The sequence below is a fragment of the Cygnus olor genome, chromosome 1 (assembly GCF_009769625.2).
Source record: "Cygnus olor isolate bCygOlo1 chromosome 1, bCygOlo1.pri.v2, whole genome shotgun sequence".
NCBI lineage: Eukaryota > Metazoa > Chordata > Aves > Anseriformes > Anatidae > Cygnus > Cygnus olor.
The window spans coordinates 190,739,223-190,760,893 of record NC_049169.1 but is presented as its reverse complement, the minus strand read 5'-3'; the positions used below and the strand labels follow the sequence as shown (position 1 = coordinate 190,760,893).

The following is a 21,671-nucleotide window of genomic DNA, read 5'->3' as shown; positions in this document are numbered from 1 at the left end:
ATAAACCAATACTGTTGGCTCTGCTGGCTAACACTTAGCAGTATTGGCCTGCTTATGTGAAGGTTTACATCAATAACCAGTCTTAACGCAATTTATTTTTTTAGTGTAGATGAAGATTTAGTAACATGGCAGCCTGAAGCAAAGTATCCTGTAACAGAAATGTTTTATATTTTCACTAATGTAGATTTGTTACTACCTCTTCATCTCATGTAAAGAGAGTGTCTTTAAAAATGTCTTGTTGCAAAGCTTGCAGAGAAGATGGACGTAAGAAATTTATGTTCTGGATTCTTTGGGTGTCCATGATCGCTACTTATTCAAACCTTGTCTTGAACGGTTCATGGGTAACATGCCAGTAGTTGGTTGATCTAAGGATATGCAAAAGATTGTCTTGGAGGCTTATAAACAACCTATTGGGAGACTACAAATGCTATAAAATTGAGTTCTCTATTGATTACTGCAGAAATGCATTAAGTGAATTATTCAGTTACATAATTAAATTCTCATTCCTGCATGAAATCTATATTATTTTTCTTGATATGAAAACCTTTGTTTAGGACTTGGCTATTTGAATGGTTGCATCTTCCAGCCACAATGATTGAGGCCAGCTAGGACTATTAGCTAGTTTTTTCTTAATCTTAAACCCTGCATTTACTCAGATTATTGCTGAAGGCCTTTTACTTTAGTATTTGTATTTTGAAGTGATATGATTAGGTAAGGTGGTGATAATCTGCTTTGGTCAGGTTTGGATTTGAAAATGCTTTTGTAGGTTTTTGTTTGAAATTCTGTGACCAAAGTAAGGCAAGCTGTGAATTATAGTTTTCTGAAAATACACATTTTGTGATTAACAGGTGTTCAGTTTTAGGAGACTCTTTTTTTCCATTTATACATTATAGTTGCAAATGGCAGACATTAGAAAGGTAAGATAAAAGAAATACTGAGAAAGAGAGGGTGAAGATTCAAGACTAGAGAATCTAAGATGTCAAGGTAAAAGACTAACCTGCTGTGCTTTTGCCTAGAAATGCTGCTGACTTTATTTATAAACTCCTAGATTTTCAAACAATGTGGGTTAAATGAAAAAAAAAACACATTTTAAGAGTAACTATTTTTTGTGATGTGTATGTATATTTTGTTTTTCAGACTCTCAGTGTGCAGTCTTCAACAAACGGTCAGTTTATCTCTCCCACTGATATTCAGTTGAAATGCAACTATTGCAAAAGTTCTTTTTGTTCAAAGCCAGAAGTACTGGAATGGGAGGTAAGTTTTGTTTTGTTTTTCCCCCATTATTTTTAGAATGGTGAAGTGTTTACAAAAGTTTAAACCTATAACTGCAATATAAGTTTTCTGGATAACTCGATTGGCGTATTTTCCTATTTCACGTTTTCATATGAAATGTTGACTATTTGTTGGACTTGCTATGAGCCTGAGAAAGAGTTGCTTGTTTTTAGCACCAGAAGTCATGCTCTAATTGTGTGCTTGCTCATCTATTTATGTGGCATGTAACAGTTGTGTCCTAAAGGCAAACTATTATTTAAAGTTGCACTTCCCAGATCTTAAAATTTAATGTTAACCCTCTTCATGATGCTTTGCAATTTTGCATTTAGAACAAAGTGTATCAGTTCTGCAGCAGAGCATGTTCTGATGATTATAAGAAACTGCACTGCATAGTTACATACTGTGAATACTGTCAAGAGGAAAAAACGCTGCATGAGACGGTGAATTTCTCTGGCATCAAAAGACCGTTTTGTAGTGAAGGTACGTATGTGTTTTTTTTTCTGAGGTATTGGTCATTGTAGTTTTACTGCAGCTGACATACTGTGTTCATATTTCGTGTTAAAGTTTAAGGTACCCATTCATTCTGTTGTATTTGATGCTGAAACACAAGTTTCTTCATCATACATGCATATGCCTGTTAATTCATCAGAGTTGCTTTTCTGGTCTTCTGTTGAGTTTTTGACCACTTACTTCAGGTTAGGAAGACTGGACATCTCTCTTCAATGTGTGTGTGTAAATACATACACATGTATGCATATGCACAAATTTTTTTTACATATTTTCTTCTTTTAAAAAAAATTTATGCAGCAAAGCCTATCCCTACACTACCTGCATTGAGGAATACCAAGCTTTCTGTTTGATTAGTATTTTCAAAATTTAATACAACAATGGAAATTCTTTCTATGTTAGCTTAGAAAGGTCATTCAAGGAATAGCTCCAGTGATGCCTGTTGATATATGTTGATTAAAGTCATTGTAATTTTCCTGATCAATGATTAGAATTTTCAAAACAAACAAAAAAACAAGCTTGCAAAGAGGTATATTGGCATAGTATTCTTTTAAGTTGCATTAAAACATTGAACATGTTAATAGAAACAGAAAAATACGGTCTTGTCTTCCACTTCTGGTGAGCTATCCTTTGATAACTGATATGTAATCCCAATCTTAGAAGTTTAACTACAAGTTTGGATGACCTATATTTGGAGGATGTACTGAATATATATATATGTATTTTTTCTTTAGTAGTTCATATGATAATGCTTTCACTGTCATTTGATAAACCTTGCTGAAGGCTCTCTGCTTTCAAGCAGATTAAACAGCAAATGTACCAATTTACTTGAATCAGGGTCCTGTTAGCTTGGAGAGGAGTGGAGTGTGTGGCTGGAGGCATCCTTTCTTCCACAATATTCCTTTATAGCTCTGGACTTTGGAATTTCTTGTTTTTGATGAATGGAGTGTGGTGGCATAGATTTCTCCACCATCATTACTTTCTTGTGTTCTGGACTGCAAAGTGATAGGTGGAGAGTTTTACAGTATGTTGCAACACTCAGTAACATCTAGCTAGATATTGTTTCTGTGAATAAACAATTCCACAAAATGTGTTCAAAGACAAGAGCAAACTTCTTTGAACCTGGAGATTGCAGTGTATGCCAGTATTATTGTGGATACTTTGGACTTCCTCATTTCAAACCCTGGCAGCTGTCACAATGAAATCAATAAGATTCATAATGCAAACTATACCATATTATTACTCCCATAGAGACATTTCTTTATGACGAGGCTTGGAGTGAGAGGGTTTGTATTTCCTATTGGAAAATTTGAGGAAGGAAAGAAATATTCTTTCCTGCATAAATACAGTTACTGAATGGGGGAAATCCATTACTGAAAGTTTTAGTGTGGGTCCCAAGTTTGCATGTGTTGGAATTCCAGTTTGAGAGCAGAGGTGATCTTTGAGGGTGAATACATCAAATTTTACTGTTAAAATGAATTTTATTGTCTTGGTGTGATGATCTGAACCACTGAATAACAGAGAGAAGGTAGTGAAAAGCACCATTAAATAAGATGTAGCTTGAATAAGTATGGCACACATCTGCTAGCAGAAGCTTAGGTCTGCTTTGTGATGCATATGAAAAAAAACCTGTTACCTGATAAAAATGACTTGCTGATCTGCACAGAAGCTCTGTAGAAACAACCTGGGTCAGTTTTTTAAAGGAGATCTAGTGATTGTTATAGATTGCTGCAGAAATTTTGGAATTCAGGAGTTAAAAGTGGGGATGTGATGTGGGTGAAAGGCGTCAAGATCTATAGGTGGACTGAGTGGAGGTAAACAAATGAAAGTTCTATCATCAGAGGTGATAAATTCCTCTTCCCCACTTTACAGGCACCCAAACAACCCTAATTTTTCTTTGATCTCATAGGCTTTTTCCAGAAATACACGCCCAACTGTTTATAAAGTAGAAAAGCTAGTAGATATAGGAAAGGAACTCATTTGATATGGAGGTCATGCTAGTTTTGATATTGCAAACTATTCTTCGATAAATTCTACCAACATAGACCATTTTGGTGAGGATGTAGTTTTTCTTCACCAGAAGACAATATATTATGATTTGAGAAGAAATACCTGAGGTACTCAGTTACAAAAGATACTGTCATTTCTGGAAGAAATAAAACTCTTAGTGGAAAATACTGGCAAATTTCAGGTGTCTATTTATAAAGGAAGGCTCCTGAGTAAAAATCAATAGAAATTAAACAGATGTTGAAATTTCAGAAAGAATGCTTATTTGTTCATCTTCAAGCAAACTTACAGGAAACATATATAAGATCAACCACAAATACCCCTTGACTACTTATGCCGACCTAGTTGGAGTAATGAAGATGCCATCATTCCTCTACTCACATTTTTCAGACCTGAGTTTTTTTTGTTTTTTCGGTTTTGGTTTTTTACACATGTACACACTTCTAAATTTATACACACATAAAATTGACAAACCCTGACACCCACATTAAAGTCTCTGGGATTAGTATTTCTGTGCAGTTTCATTCCAACTCTGTTTCTTAGTATGTCTATTGAGATATTTGAAAATATGTGCAGTGAGCAGCTGAAATTTCTGTTGCAATAATGTATAATTAGAAATGATTCATGCTAAAGGTGGCTATTAATTATTTCATGGGATACAGTATGCTTTTTCTGTTTTTGTCCAAAACTCAGATGCTATGTGGAGGATGAGCAACCTGAACTGACTAGTTAATCTGTCCCCCTGGTGCTGAGACTTAGGAAATTAAACTGTGCTGGCATTTTATGACTAGGGAGGCATACCAAAATAACAATATCTAAATTAAATGAAATGTATGTCATGTATGCTAAAACAAGATAATCAGAGTTGCTTGTGAAATTTTATATATATGTAGTCACATGAGTGACAACTGAGGATAGGCTGTGCAAGCTGTTATTCCTGAGATCTTGAGTTTGGGATTTTTCAAGTCTCATGTACAAAAGTAGTCAGTCTTTGGGAATTCAGCAATGGAACTGTTTTAGAATAGTATCTCCATCCCTTTTCTTCATTTGGCATATAATTAATCTTTTCCAATAGAAGTAAGTGCTATAATTTAAATAATACAGGCATTGTAATAATTTTGTGATGTGAATTTTACTAACATTGATTCATATGCAGTAGTCTGCTTCTTGGAAGAAGGTCAGTAAGCTGCGGAGTAACTCAGTTATCTGATACTTGGAAGTAACTTGGAAGTTCCTTTCAAATGGATAATACAGAAAATTCAACTATGAAAACAGCAACTATATTATAATCTTGACAGGATGCTTACATGTTTCTAGAAATATGGGTCTAAGTACACGATTCTGGAAATTAAATTTAAACAGTTCTGATATTTCATCTACGTAGAATCTAACGCCTTTTGAAATATTATAGAGCTGACAAGTAGAAAAAGAATTTAGGAAATTATGTGAGTTCTGATCTTAGTATGTCTAGGAAAGATAAGTATTTAGTTAAAGCATTGCGTATTTTAGATTGACATCTTTTCAATCATTTCTGGACAGTAGATCGTTAGATAAAGTATACTGTTAAATGCTTAGCTGATTTTTAGATTTATATGAAAACATTGCAGATACTGGGAACAGCCTAAATACAAGTGTTTTAAACTACTTACAAGTGCTTACAGTCAAATGTTTCACAACCAATTTAGAAATCAACCTGAAATTACAGAGATTGCTGTTATTGCTGGAAACATTAACAGATTTCCAAAATGTTAAGTGATATGAAATATCACTGAGACTTGCTTAGAGTTGCTGGGCTTCCCCAGTAGGTGGGGAGCTGCACTGAGGAGCAGTTGGTATGATGTTCTTGCGCAGCAGAGCATCATATCATAGGTGTGTCAAGCCTGCTTGTGCCCCTTTCATTGCTGATGTTTGCTTTCATTCTTAAACATACAGAAACTATTTAAAAGGATTTTTTTATAGCTTATGTTATCAGCTATCTATTTTTAGAGATATAGATACACCTCTTAAAAAGTACAATGTACAGAATTTGGGCTAATGTATAGAAAATTCTTAAAGCGGTAGTAAAGCACACGTTTTTATGACAAAATTTTATGACAGTTGTTACTTCCTAATTGCATGCTATTTTGCAATAGGACCTCATAAAATTATCAAGCATCGGTGAGTAGTATAGATTGTAGTGACACAAAAAAAGTTATATTTATTTAGCATACGTAAAATTTTATATCACAGTTATAACTACTTTGTATAATAAAAATTTTCTTTGCAAGTTCTCAGGTTTGTGCTTCACAGAGCTGTTATCTCCCTCTCTGCAGCTCTGACAGTGTCCTACCATACCAAAATAACTTGTGCTCAGTGTGGTGCCTTTTCATCTTTAGCCAGCCACGTTAGTTTGCTTTTGCTTTTGGCTGCTTCCTTTGACAATGTACAATGTACCCCTCTAAGATAAATTCTGACCTGAAATATTGGTTTCCTTGTGGCTTTCTTTTGAGGATTTCTTCAGTGAAGAATTGGAATATTGTGGCAAAATGGAACAAATGAAAAGCTTTTCGTCTTAAATGCTGTAAAAAATATGATGCACAAAAATCCCCTTTCGCAATTGTACGAATCGTGTTGTTAATGAGGGAAGGTGTTTCTTTCCTACAAATCAGGTTAAGAGAAAAGTGGAGGCCACTTCAGACAGATTTTGAGGTGCCTGATTTATCCTGAGAGAATACAATGTGCTTTGACAGTTATGGACATAAGTTGTAATGGAACATCCCTAACATCAAATTGAGTCATAGCAGTTTTTGTTACAGAGCTCAGATTGGCACAATGCGGTTGTTCAGGCCATGTTGTCTTATTTAGTAGTCTGGTAATATATCTTTAAGTTGCAGACAACTATTACAAACAGATTTTATTACTGTAAAAGCTCAAAGATACTATTCAGCTGATTGACATAATAATAATAAAAAAAAAGAGTTAGGAAAGAGAGCATATTCAAATCAGAGAAGTCCCTTATGAAATATTTAAGTGGTGCTCTCACTGCAGAAGCAGCAGGTAAAGGCTCTTGGCTGTGTTGAAGGAAAGCAGACCTGCACATTCTAGACAAATGCATGCAGAAAAGCTGAAGGCTCGTTTCTTGTGGTATGCCACAAGTGGGAGAGTCTGGTCGTGTAGATGTAGTTTCCAATTAGTGCTTGGCTGTATGCATATCTTCTGGAATGACTTGACAATTTTAACACATTACTGTGGATTTTGATTGTTCTGACAGCATTCTTATAGTCAGAAATGTTGAATGCTAGAGATATGTTGAGGAGGAGATTATTATGGTTATCTTGGACATGGTTTAGGGTGATGTTGGTGGTAGGGGGGTGCGGTGGTTTTACTCGGGTGGGCAGCCAAGTTCCACCATAGCTGCTCTCTCGCTCCCCCTCCTCAAAGGGAAAGGGGGAGAAAACACAACACAAAGGGCTCAAGGGTTGAGATAAGGATGAGGAGATCGCTCAACAATTACTGTAACAGAGTAGGAAGATGGTAAGATTTATTGCCTATTACTAACAAGCTAGAGAAGTGAGAAACAAAAGAAAGAAACCAAAAACGCCATCACCCCATACACCCTCTTCCACCCACTCCCCCCAAGCGGTGCAGGGGAATGGGGAATGGGGCTGCGGTCAGTGCCTGATGCTTCATCTCCGCCGCTCCTTCACGGTCACTCCCTGCCCCTGCTCCCCATGGGGTCCGTCCCACGGGATGCCGTCCTTCCCGAACTGAGCCTGCGGGGGCTGCCCACAGGCTGCAGCTCTTCAGGAACTGCTCCCACACGGCTCCGTACCACGGGGTCCATCCCCCAGGAGCAAACTGCTCCAGCACGGGTCCCCCATGGGTGGGAGGCAGCTCCCCCCAGACCCCCTGCTCTTGCGTGGGCTCCTCTCCACGGGCTGCAGCTCCGGCCCGGGGGCTCTCCATGGGCCGCAGCCTCCTCCAGGCCACATCCACCTGCTCCACCGGGGGCTCCTCCACGGGCTGCAGCGTGGAGATCTGCTCTGTGTGGGACCCATGGGCTGCAGGGGGACAGCCTGCTCCACCAAGGGGCCTCTTGCACGGGCCGCAGGGGAACTTCTGCTCCAGCACCTGAAGCACCTCTCCCCCTCCTGCTGCGCTGACCTTGGTGCCTGCAAGGCTGTGTCTCACTCCTCTCAGTCTCCCAGCTGCTGTATAGCAGCAGTTTTTTTTCCTGTTTTAAATGTGCTCTCGCAGAGTTGCAAACAACATCGCTTATTGGCTCGGTTCTGGCCAGCAGCGGGGCCCTTATCTAACATGGGGCAGCTTCTATATTCTTCTCACAGAAGCCACCCCTATGGCCCTCTGCTACCAAAACCTTGCCATGTAAACCCACTACAGGGGGTGGTTGGACCAGATGATCTTGGAGGTCTTTTCCAACGTTTATGATTCTATAATCTTCTATCTCTCTATAGAGAGAGAATATTGATACCGTTAGAGCCATTTGAATTTTGAGTACAGGTTGTGCTGAATCTGGAATTTTTAGATCATGTAGAGTTAATTTCTAAAATGGCAAAGAAAATAGAAGCGAAACCTGAAACCCTATCCATTGGTTGACTACAGCAGTCTTCATTAAATTTGCTTTCTTCAGTGTTAATTCTCCTTCTATGTCTTTGAAGAGGTTTGAACCAGTTCGTTATGCAAAGACCGCATTGGCTGTTGCAGATAAGGGGTGATGACGACTTAAGGTGCTGAAATTATGATCACAAGAGGAAGAAAGCTTATAAAGATGCTTCTTATTAACCCCAGAGAATAATCAACTGGAGAATAAGAACAAGAAGAAACTGGGTAACTGGATTGGGGGTAGGTAAGAGAAGAGAAGGGAAAGAGCTAGTACCTAGAGATCTGAAATTTTTATCAGGATAAACTTAGGATGTGTAAGAAGGTGAGTTGAGTTTGCATAGTAAAGTAATAAAAGATTCCTCAGCAGAAGACAAGGAAGGAAGTGGGTTACACGACTTCCCTATTACACAGAGAAAATGGTATCTACTTTAAAGCTAATCCAACCAGGACCCAACATTGGATGCTTTGCATCTGTTTTCATTAGGATAGTGATGTTTATTGTGAAGCCAGAGACAGAGAGAACGGTAGGAGCAAGGGTATGGAAGAGGTGGATATTATATTTGAATCAATACAGAGAGATAGAACAGAAGACGACAGCAGAATGATGTGGATTGGAACATAATTCCGGAATTCATCAAGACCTAGCTTGTGATGTTGCAGACCTATTGATTTTACAGGTTTGTGATGTTACAGGCCTGCTGCTATTCTTCTCTAGATGAAGTTGTTACAGATAACTGTTGAAGTTACTACAGGCTGAGAGAACAGTGAGTCTGGGTATGTAGCTTGAAGGAGGAGAAAGATAATCTAATAAATACAGCCTTTCAGCAATTAAAAAAAAATTGCTTTTAGGATGGAATAATTGTGTTGTATAACAGATGTTATTCTCTGTGATAACAAGAGACTGGTAATGACTCAGGAAGTGTTGTAGTTCAGCATTTCTTTTTCATGGCTTTTTGCATGTGTGAATGTACTGAACTTCCAGTAATTCAGGTAGGTGCTGCTGGTAGAATAGGACCAGGTTCTTGGTAGCTTGCTTGCATTAGTTTACAGACATCAAGTGAAACATGTTTTCTGTCACGGATAGCTCTGCAAGGCTGGATCTGGCAGTTCTAGAGACTGCTGAAAGAAAGGAAACTCTCTTGACCTTTAGCTTGTTTGAAGTGAAGGTTTGGAGGAACTGCTTCTGTGTCATCCTGTCAGTAAGTCTGTTTTGCATGTGTTCAGAGGCTTATTCCCTCTCTAGTTGATGTGGGAAGGTCTAGGGTTGCAAGAAGGGATGAGTTTTGGAATGGATTTTGTTTGGAAGCCAGAATTTCAATAGCCTAGTTGAGGATGTTAGGTTGATTTAGCAGATATTGGCAACTTCTTTTTTGCCTGGTTCAAATTTTGCATCGGAGAGATCTCATCTTAAAATGCTTCTTAGTGATCTCTTTGAGGTAATGCACTCACAGGGTGGTCCTGTGTTAAAACCTCGCTAAAGAATATATTCAGTTACCTGTATAGCTGGAACCAAATGACCTACACGTACATTTTTATTTAAAATGACTAGCAGCTAATCTCTTAGAATCACTTAAAGCAGTAGAGGCTTCTATCTTGTCACACTTTAGCTGGTATATATGTTTTAATAGCAAAAATTCTGAAGAGTTTAGGAATTACTTGTGTATCTTCATTCAAAATTATGGGGCTGGCAGCTGTTGGTCTCGGGCAATGCTTATTCATGAAGCCCAAGTTTGTAGGGCAGGTATGTTGGCCAAGCCTTTAGGTTTCCAGTGTTGATATTGGAATGATCAGAAAACCAGTGCTTTTTGTATTACTCATCTGCAGTGTTCTGTCAGTTAGAGCCCGCTTATTGGTCACGTCCACAAGGCTAGCAAGGGAGCCACTGCTTTGTTGATTTGGGATTTGCATTGTGTACTGTGAAGACCAAGTTGTTTGAATGAACTCAATCTGTTTTGCCAAAAGTGAACACCTTTCTCTGTGCTTTAAAGAAAGTCTTACCATTCCAATCAAAACCATAACTTCTTACCATAAAGTTATATCCTAGGTATGTACACAGTACCAAGGACCTAATTAAAATATATCCTGTAAAAAGTATTTATAGCCCTATAAAAAGGCATTCTGTTTCCCTTTGTCTGAAACAAGATCTTGAAGCAACCAAAGGTTCCCTGGTCAAGTGGATTATGTTACATATTACAAAGACATTTAAAAAAAAAAAGGCATTAAAAAGCATCAGACATCTATTTCTGAAAATTTTTTCTCATGATGATGCAGAAAGAATAGCCTGTATTTCCATTACAAAAGTCTTCAGGGATATAAGTCTTCTATCAACATCTGAAGTTTTATGAAGATGGATTCTCAATCCTCTGTAGAGGCATCCTTCAGCAAGAAGTTCTGCAGTCAGTGATTTATAAAATACAAACAAATATGTTTTTCAGGCACTTACTCTCAAGGGCTGGATTCTGGATTTTGGACTTTTTCTCTCCCTGCTTATTTTTCACTGCTCATTATTTTCTGTGAGTCACAGAGATGTGGGAGATGTTTGACTGTAGAATGGAAAAATTCTTAGTTGATTTTTTTTTTAATGTAACAGCAGTATCTTCAATTTTACTTTCTATCTTTTAGCAGCCAAGAAAAATGTAAATTTTTACCGTTCATTTTGTAGGCTATTTAGCCAGTTAGCTTACCTGATTGGTGATAGACTACTTTCACTAGCTTTGGTCTTAAAAGATGGACACAGCTGTGAATGGCTCTTCTAAGGCATAGCTCAAGAGGAGGATACGTTGTGGTGCTGACCTGTCTCTGGAACTGTGACGAAGTCAAAATAATCCAATGCCACATACAATAATGAGAAATATGGCCGTTAGAAAAAATACTGGCAAGAAATTTTCAGTGCTTTAAGCAGTACTTTGAATCTTGCACGCACTGGTACCTTCGGGATTATTATTTCCTGCAGAGCAATATATTTTGCATCCAAATTAGTTGCACTCTAAGGACATTTGCTTCATTTGGCCCTTACCTTTTGTACTCTGTGCTTTGTGTTAGTAATTTTCTTTATTCTGTTGTTAAAGAATCAGAGAGATATGACTAAAAAAAAAAAAAAACAGTTGAAAGCAGTTATTACCTGCAGTGTATTTTATTTGTATGATATACGGTAATTGTATTGTTTTGACTTTGTTAGGAAATTTAATTTCTTAGCAGAACTTGTAATGTTGCAAGTTAAAATTTCTTAATAACCTTTTGTTTTTGGAAGACGCTGTCTGCTGCGGCTTCCACTTGTATTCATGTGCTTTTAGTGGTTTTAAAATTAGAGTCTGTTTAACTGAAATTCAGAATACCAAATTCTTCCCTAATAGACAACAGCACAAGACAGTTAATTGAAATTACTGGGTCTATTACAATCACATTATTTCTATATTGTGTATTCCAGAGGAAGTATATATTGCATACTGAGTTTCCTAACTTACCAGAAGTACAGAAGTCTGCATGTACTAGGCAATATGCCCAAGCAGAGCAAGTACTAGGAAGACTTGAATTCTGGTCTTGGTGCTACTATGGTATTTGGGAAATCGTAAAAACAGCTGCAGCATCCTAGATTAGTGGTCTGCGTAGATGTTATCTTGTCCCTTCAGTGTTTTATATGGACAGTTGCTTCATCTTCTCATACTGTTCTGTAAAATTAGCAAAATTATAAAGATGCACGGAATATGATTTAGGCATCAGCTTGAATAGACACTGGATTTGAGATAGTTTAAAAAGATTATATTCTCAAAATAGCCTATGTAATAGCTAGAGTATTCATCTTTTAATGCATTTAATGCTTTAGAGTATCTTCTCTAGTTTGCTTGAGGGAAGATCAGATTATTGAAGAATATAGCTCTCATTATGCTGACCTTGGTGTTATGAGTGCATAGCGAATACAAATTAAAAAATAACCCACCTTATGTGAATGGGAAAAAAATACGATACAGATCTAAGATAGAGATCTTACACAAATTTCATATGTAAGCTCCTATCATTGCATAATCATTCTCAGAACTGCTCTCTTCATTGCTTACTTTGTAGTTTTTGGTTTTTTTTTTTTTAGGAAACTCTTCAGTTCTTAGATCTTGTACCTATCAGTGTTCTTAAAAATGAAAGAGTTGTCTAAGTGGTTTGTTGTACTTAAATGAATGGAAGTAGTAATAGAAGTAGGTTGATCCTTGAAGATAGCTATTTTAGAGAACAGTGCTGCCTGGCTTACAATTTCTGCTTGTTGTTATCTGGATATCTAGCATTCTGAGGATATGTAATTCCAAGTCAATGCTTCTGCAGGGATCTATATGAAAAACAAATTATGCGATTTTTTGTCTGTTTATTCAGGGATTTGATAAGTACAGATTTAAGCATAGTGTTTTGAGAGAGATGCAGACACCACATAAACCATAGGGTTGTGAAGGAAAGGTATTCAGGTAAAAATGTCTTGAAATATAGTGTATTATGCAACCTGAATTTGTCTGAAGCCCCGATTGTTAGCTGTTGTTGTATTCATTTAGTTTTCGATATTTAACTCTTAATTGTGATATCTCTCTGTAAAAATTACTTTGTTCCTAATATTTAAAATCTGTTTCCAGGCTGCAAGCTGCTATATAAACAAGACTTTGCAAGACGGTTAGGACTGAGATGTGTTACTTGTAATTACTGCTCGCAGCTGTGCAAAAAGGGAGCAACTAAGGAACTTGATGGTGTAGTGAGAGATTTCTGCAGTGAAGAGTGCTGTAAAAAATTTCAGGACTGGTACTACAAGGCAAGTAACTCAGAATTTTTGACAAGAGCTCCAGAGTTTAACAAAACAAAAATGCACATGTGAGGATATCTCAAGGACTGTGCAGCAAATATGGCTTACTTCAGCAAAGCATTTGCTACACAAAAAGCAAACATATTAATTTCATCATTTGAATTTTCTTAGAACATAGAGCAGCATTTCTATGATCTGATTTATTAATTCATTTGGCAAAGCAGTCTTGAGTTACAGAAAAAAAAAAAAACTACTATGTATTTGTTACTTTACAATTCCAATTTTCCCCCCTCAATTGATACTATATTTTTCTTGTCAAAATTACTTACGTATGTATTCAGAATGTTGAAAACACTGTTAGTTAGCAGCTGTATGATACCTTAAGTTTACTGATGATAAACTAGGTTGGCAGAGTTTATCCTGTTCCTGCTTTTGCCTCCTTTTTTGCCTTTTCCCTTCTCCCACAGTTTGAACTGCAGAGGCTTTCACTGTTGATTATTTCCCAGTGGAAAGGATGCCAAAGGGAAAAGAAAGACCAAATGGATTTCTAATAAAAGTTTAAAACAAATGTGATGGCATCTGTTTCTAAATCTCTGGAAGCTTAACTACCTTGTGAAGCACAACCAGCAAAGAGTTCACGTTAAGAGGTTTTTTTTTGTTTTCATTTTTTTGAAAGAAGTAAAGGTGAAATTGGACTGGGTTTAACCTGCGATTAGTACCATGGATAAAATATTTGGTCTCTGTGAACATCCTGGAAAGCTACACTGATAATATCAAAAAAAGAACTATACTTGTGGATGCAATTGAAAAAAAGACAATACAAAACTTGTCACCTTACCAAAACTCTGTTCAGAGCCTGGAAGGCAATAAAAAGCTTGAAATGTTAGAGGGCTAGATAAAAGTCCTGTAATTCAAGGTGATCTACCTACCATAAAAGACCTGAATCTGAAGACATATCTGATATTTTGGAATGGCAGGTTCCAGAAGTGTTACAGCCCAACACTGTAAAGTCTTTATTTTGAAAAATGTACATAGGGTCCTTTTAGAATTTTCTGAAAGAAAACTACCGAAGACCAGTATCAGTTTCTTATGTCTCTTGTGATAATGGGGTGATGAAGCTTGGCTGCAGAGTTCTTAGACTTAAAATGTTATTTCATACAATAATATTATATCAATATGCCTTAAAACTTGAGGTATGGGATTAAGTTTATCCCTTATTAAAAAATGCCTCCTAATAGAGAATTCAATAAAGCTTTGGTGTGCTTTAGAAACCTCTTGGTGATTCAGCAAATAATACAGTCTGGGGATGTGTGTACCAAACTAGTGTCATATAATAAACTTCTATGGACGTTTGTACTGTGATTCAGATGTGGGAAACACTTGAAAACTCTCGCTTTAGTTTATCCTTCTGATCTGTGGGATAAAGCAATAACTGAATTAGCCCATTAAGTCTGCTTAAGAAATGGTGTTGGTACTGTGGTACGGGAAAATAAGATATGATGCCATGAAAAAGTAATTCAAGCAGATTTACTGGCAACTAGTGACTTTTGATGACACTGAACTGTTAGATATTTTTACTCTCTGAATCTTGTGCTTGCTAGTGGAACTAGTGTTACATGATGTTGAATTGTTGATTGTCATTTTTTTCCAAATACTTCTTAAAGCCTTTGCCTAAAGTTCAGGTTAAAGAAGCTGGCATTTTTTAAAGTTCTGGCTATAGAAGTTTGGGATTTATTGCATAGAGAAGACAAATACTAGGTTAGGTTTGGGGTATGTGTATTTTGCTAAAACTTTTTATTTCCTTTACATTCTTGCTGGTAACTCCTCCCTCTTTTTATAAAAAGTCATTCCAGGTATCCTAGGTTTGGTAGCATATTGTTAGTGAACATTCTTACCTAGTCATAAGTGGGTAATGATCAAAATATAGGAAGACAGAATAGATATAGGCCCCTCCCTCGATTTGTACTTCATTTCCTGTTTTGTCTCTTAGCTTCTTGAAAGAATAGATACATATGTATGAGCTTTGTCTCATTTATGCAATGTCCAGTGTTATTTTGGAGTTTCAATTAAATGTATATGTAAAGAGAAATAAGTAGTAATAACCTAGTAATGTTTTAACGTCAGCATTGTGCTCATTAAACAAGTGTTTGTCTCCATTTTCTTTGTCTACTTTCTTTTATGGACACATTTTTCTCATGTAGTTTTATCTGGAAAACATCTTAACATTTAAAAAATAATTATTTGTGGGAGGGCTTCCCTGAGTGCAAAAGTTCTCTTCACAGAAAGCTAGAAAAAGATAGCAGAGGTAGAAGCACATCAGGCTTATCTAGAAGTATTCCTCAAACTTAATGCAAAGGATTGAAATGTAAAAGAATAGTTCGGTCATCATCATCTGGTGAATGACAGCTGAAATTGGTTGGTACTAAGTTCTGAGGATGTTTTGTAGTATGGTGTCCAATGCACTTCTGAGAAGAGAAGCAAAAAATTCAGTGTCTTGAGGCTAGCTCCCTATGTTATTAGTGCTCCTCCTTGTAAACTTTAATTGCATGCTGTGGTTTGGATCATAATTTCAGTCATTTTTCAGATTTCAATATAAATATTTTAGTAGCCTGTTTGATGACAGTTTCAATCATTTTGATGTTTCTCATACTAGAGAACTGAAAGTATCTTGACAAAGATTATACAGTTTTGAGAACAGTACAGAAATTGGTTTCTTAAAATACACATTGTGAAACATTGCCAAAAATACCACAGCTCAAGTGCAAATATAGGTCATTCCAGTCTGCAGTGGAATAGTGATTGGATTGAGCATGTATGGTAATAATTGCGTATTCAGTGGAGGTCAGATGTCTACAGCCAAAACTAAGTTGGAGGTGAGGAGCTGCAGTCTGAGGCATAAGCAAATAACAGTGATTGTCAGCCATGGTAAAATTTGAAATGATGGAGCCAACATTAATCTAGAAGGTAAAGGCAGCAAGACACCCTTGTGAAATTTCTCTCGTCCAAATTTAGCCATTGTATAGTTAGACATCTCAATTCCAAGCAGTTACCCTTTCTTGTATAATCAGGCACTTTCTGGAAACATCTCCTGCTTTCTACTTTTGCAGACAGAACCAAAGTAGTTTGGAATAGACAGCCAAGATAAGGTCAAATTAACGTCAGCCCAGATCTTTGGAGAACATTGGAAACAGGTCAATGGAGGATTAAAAATGTAAATAAAAAGCTCCACATGTGAAAACTTATACTTTAAACTAACTTTGGGGCAAACAGAATTGATTCTTACATTTTTAGTTGGACACTAGCGATTTGAGCATGTTGAAGTCTGGGGAAGGAATTGGACCTAAAAGCAGTCATGAGTGGAAAAGGAGTTAGGTGAAAATGGAGCACAGAGGGTATAGGTGGATCTTTTAGACATACAGTGTTAGAACAGACTCAAAGGCAAGGATTTTGGAGATTCAGTTCATGAGTAGTTCCAGTACCTTAAATAAAAACAAATGGGAAGGAAGGAAAAAGCAGAAAATCATGATTTCGGGTTTTTCCTTTCACTAATTTCATGGTCAGGGAAGTGGGAGAGTAAGCAGGTAGTAGGAAGCTTCAGTGCATGGGAAGGTTTATAGAATTGACTGCAGGTATGGTTATGGAAATATTTAAAATTAATGTAGTAAACGCAGAGATGAGAACTGTAGCATCCATACAGGGGAATATTGGGTTTGCTAAGGAGTGGTGGCTTACCATGTCTAAGGAAACTGATTTTTTTTTTCCATCTAAATACCATAGTAGCAGTCCAGGGGAGACATCAATTCACTTATTCAAAGGCTTAAATGAAAGAGCAGAAAATAGAGGGAGAAAGCAATTAGTAGCCCGAAGACTGTCGTTGCTGCATTTTACAAGATTTAGCACCTTCTTGCTTTGAAGGACAGAGAAAACTGAGAAGAAAATGGCACTTTGGTAGTCAAGCTGTGTGCAGTAGGTGAGAATAGGTGGGCTTTTCTGTACAGGGGTCAGCTGTCATTCTTAATGATCATTGTTATAGGGCCTTGAGATTTAAAATTAGAGTGAATTATACAATTTTATTTTATTTTTTTCCTACTGGTATTTCAGCCTTCTGGTGGTTTTGTAAAGATGTGTTTGCACTGAAGTTGTAAATTCACAGTTCCCTAAACTGATAACACCTAGGCTATTTTGACAACACTCCATGCTTTGTCTGCTTCCCCACTCACTTCCAAGAATACAATTCACTTGCTCTTTTGTCCCTCTGAGAACATCTATGTTGCAAAATGAATTGTGGACCAGCATCAGCAGAAAGTCAAAGTGACAAATGTAACCAAAAGTAAGGGATAGGGAAGGTAATGTGGTGCTGCAAGGCTCCTGCCCTTGTGTGCCAGGCAGGTGCATGAGCACTACTGCTGGCACCTGCACCAGGGAAGGGGAGAAATACCTGCCCTTTCTGTGGCACCCTTAATTGCTTTATTTGCTTTAATTGCTCCCAGGCAGGTTGAAACATGTTTATTTAAAGGAAATACGTGCATACATATATATACTTGAAGCTGGTTATACTGTTAGAATCAAGTCTCTCAATATATCATTCATAGTATTTGAAAATTACAGCTAAAAGCTGAATTTCCTTCATTGCCAGAGAATGATGCTGGACTGGTCAAGTACAGTGAAGGGACTTAACATTTAATTACCTTTTACATTTGAACTAATTGGCCTTTTGATACATTTTTTGGAATTGTAAGAACTACAGTTGGACCACTTTTTTCAGCCATCAGAGCCTTGTGCATAACTACAGTGTTGTGTATGGTTTTGCATATTAATGTTTTATGTTGCATACTATCATAATTTCCCTCCTCCTTTTCTGGCTATACTATTAGATTGAGTTATTTGGGATTCCTAAGCATCCATAAAGTGTTTTTTTTGGGGGTGGCTTATTTTTAAAGACCACTTTGGGATGGAGATTGCAAGAAAATATCAAGGGGAACAACACTGCAAACAGTTCTTCACTTACTGAAGATCTGAAACTGGGACTAGTACTCTTCAGATGATATTTTATAGCATGGCTGATTAAATTCTGTGGAACCAGTTTAGTAGAAAAATGTCTTTATTAGTGAAAGTCATTAAGGAATCTCGCTTTTGTCTCTTGTTTGCAGAAGGTTTTAGTAGAATTAATGAAAATTGTTGTGCAAAAATGAGCAATTTTTAAGACTTAGTGTTTAATTGAAACACAGCATGTTAATTATATTAATTATGGGTATTAACCCTCAGCAAACACTTGAAAGTAAAGTGACTAATATGTGTATAAATGTGGGTTAGAGGGTTGTATAAATGTAGAGCCTACATGAGTGAGACTTAACTGTGTAGCAGTAACGATTCTTCAGTACTTTCAAAAATGTAACCTTTTACATTTTAAAAGTATTTTTTTTTTCCAAGGCTTATTTAAAATGTCACAATCTTTCTTTGCATTAAGGCTGCACGATGTGACTGTTGTAAGTCTCAAGGAAATCTCAAAGAGAAGGTGCAGTGGCGTGGAGAAATGAAACACTTCTGTGATCAGCACTGTTTGCTCCGTTTCTACTGTCAACAAAATGAACCAAATCTGGCAACCCAAAAAGGACCTGAGAACTTACAATACGGTACGTGCTGCCTTACCCTTGCTAAATGGCAAACAAAATGCTTCTTTTAAGTGAAAAATTCAAAGCTGCTTGAGTTATTTATTTGTTGTAATAAACTTGCTTGTGTTAGAGACTGCCCTTTTTTATTTTATCACCAGATGCGTAATTTATTGAGTTGCTAGATATTTTTTATCTTAACTCTGTATTTTAATGCTCTTTTGAGAGCTGAAACATTTTCAGCTAATCAAATGCTTTTGTAATCACTTTTTTCAAAAACTAGATCTTTTTAGCTTAAGCGTAATTTTAGTGTTTTACCTTCATGGGGATAGAAAGTGGCTTCCTCTTTCATTGTGCTCCAGTGTTTTGTTACTTGCTCTGTGGAAGCATTTCTTTTCAAAACATGTTTTGGTCAAAGAGACCAGATAAATGCACTCAGAATTAAAAGGAAATGAAGAAATTGAATTAAAAGGAAACAAATGAAACGGAAACTCAAAGAAAATGAGAAAATGAGAATTATCTAGATGTGAGCAATGCATTGCTTTTTTTTTTTTTTCCTGTTTGCAATAGGTACCTTATATGTTTTCTGATGGGGGCAGAATGCATGTCCACATGGTTTACAGTGATCTAAATTGCACGTCAGCATGCAAGTGAATCACCTTTTCAATGAATATAATTATATCAACACAGCTTCTTTGTATGGCTGTTTTCATATTTGAACTTTCCGATATATACTTTTATGAATGAGGTTATAGTTACATCTGTCTGCAGCATTGATTTGGCTTTTGGCTTTGTGTAAGGTTTGGTGCCAGAGTAGTGAGGTGTTTGTGATGAGCAGTGTTGAGTACAGTTCTCACCTGTGGTACAGCGCTAAGCAGTGCTGTTAATTTGACATTACTCTGATGATACGTGTTGTCTGAGTTACTTACTGAAATCTGTTACGATCATGAAAAAGGGAGAAAAAATCTAAAAATGTTTTCTTGCATTTTTTAGATCAGGGCTGTCAAACTCCTCGAACAAAAATAACAGTAAGTACATATTTTTATCATACATATAACCTAATTGGAGGCATTTAAAATGTGAGATCCTGGTGGCTAAAGATGACACTGTTAAAAATACCACAAACCAATGTCTTTGAATGATACTAAACTAAATTTGTGGGTATTTTTTAGTCTTTGTCACATCAGTAGTTGAAATTAACTTTTAAATGTTGATATTTTATCTTTTCAATGTCTTCTGACATTGAAGCCTTTTATTTTACATCTGTGCTGCAAGAAAGTGTAGTTACTCCATGAAGTCTGTCTATTTTTTTTGTTTAGACTGATTAGGTATATTATTGAGTATAGAAAGGGAAGAGAATTTCCTTGATCAGTTAGAATATTAAGGTTGTATTTCAGCTTTGAAGGGCTGAAAACAAAGCATCAGTTCTTAAATTCTAAGTGCTAAGAGTAGAATAATTGGAACACAAGGCCTGACTGACTTTGCTGCAAGTGGCAGAGTATGAGAAGCACCACCTTCTGCAGGATTGCTGTCTGTGAGGGTGGACATCATGAGCGGAGCAGTAGCCTTCACTTTGAGTTTATCAGTTTTTGTCAACTAGTCATAAATACCATTATTAATAATATTTTTTTCATTGAACTTAGTGTATTTGGTTTGAAACTTGGTTTTTCTTTGTCACAAGATCTCCCTTTTCTGTGAAAGAAGTATCTCAACTTCTTAATGAAAATATGGTTCTGTAAGACAATTCTTAGTTTTAAGTGAAAGTACTTTGATGGCATTATAAAACACATTAATGAAAAACACAGAAAATAACTGGATACCTGGGTAATAATAATTGGAATAATTGACTGGAACTTTGGTAACTGGAGATACCAGCAAGCTAAACCATCACATTAAAAACATTTGGTATTTTATATTTAATAGCTTCCAAAGATATTAGTATGGTCTATAACTTTTTAAAAGATCATATAAAAGCTATAATAATAATAAATAAATGTGATACAATTATTTTTTACACTTTAGAAGGTGTTCTGCCTGTTAGTCTTGTTATGATTTTACGTTCTTTCCGTATTTAAAAGGACACGTGGGGCTAGTCTTACAACATATGACCAAGTAAAAGTGACAGTCTCTGTTCCTTAAATCAGGTTCTAAAACAGGTGCCAGGGGACAAAAAAACATGTTAGGAGCAAGATTTTTTTTACCTGTTGACTATAGAATGCAGTTTGAGCATTGTGATATTCCCAAGTATTTGTTGACGCTATTGTAGAGCCAGCAGGGGGAGCTCAAAGTTTATACTTTAAGTATTAAAATTGTTTAGAGATAGTGTTTTATCTAGAAACGCTCATTTTTTTAAAGTGATTTTTGGATTATAGCATACTTCAAGAAGATCAGACTTTGAGCCAAAAAATAGTTTTGCTATTCATTTTGGATTCTTTTTAACAGCTAAAATTATTTTAAAGTTATAAAATAGCTTAGATTTTACTTCCATGTATACAAGAAAGAAAAAAAAAGTTATTGATTGAAGTGCTAGCCCAGAATGAGCAAAACACTACTATGTTACATTCATTTTAGGAGCAGCTCATTACTAGAAATGCAGAATAGCACACAGTGAAAGAATAATAGTGCTGTTGTGTGCTTGAGCTTTCTCTTCAGTATCTTGTGCATGGAAAGTATCAACTGATACATTACATCAAAAAACTTTGTGTTGTTGCACTACGTTGACTTCAATACGTTTTCTTTTATTTGCTTGCCTGTAGGGCTCAGCACCACCACCTTCTCCAACACCTAACAGAGAAATGAAGAACAAGGCAGTTCTTTGCAAACCTTTGACAATGACAAAAGCCACATACTGTAAACCTCATATGCAGACAAAATCTTGTCAGACAGGTAACTCTTGAACC

General features: G+C 36.5%; 1 protein-coding gene across 21 annotated transcripts in view; it reads left to right on the top strand.

The window, feature by feature from the left end:
* ZMYM2 (zinc finger MYM-type containing 2) overlaps positions 1–21,671 on the top strand; it is a 90,715-nt gene that overhangs the window by 51,805 nt on the left and 17,239 nt on the right. For all 21 annotated transcript variants that reach the window (XM_040544044.1, XM_040544043.1, XM_040544045.1 and 18 more), the window contains 6 exons: positions 1,138–1,254; positions 1,602–1,752; positions 12,999–13,171; positions 18,630–18,795; positions 19,765–19,799; positions 21,528–21,657. In XM_040544044.1, coding sequence (XP_040399978.1) covers positions 1,138–1,254; positions 1,602–1,752; positions 12,999–13,171; positions 18,630–18,795; positions 19,765–19,799; positions 21,528–21,657 — 772 coding nt within the window. The remainder of the gene's footprint in view (positions 1–1,137; positions 1,255–1,601; positions 1,753–12,998; positions 13,172–18,629; positions 18,796–19,764; positions 19,800–21,527; positions 21,658–21,671) is intronic.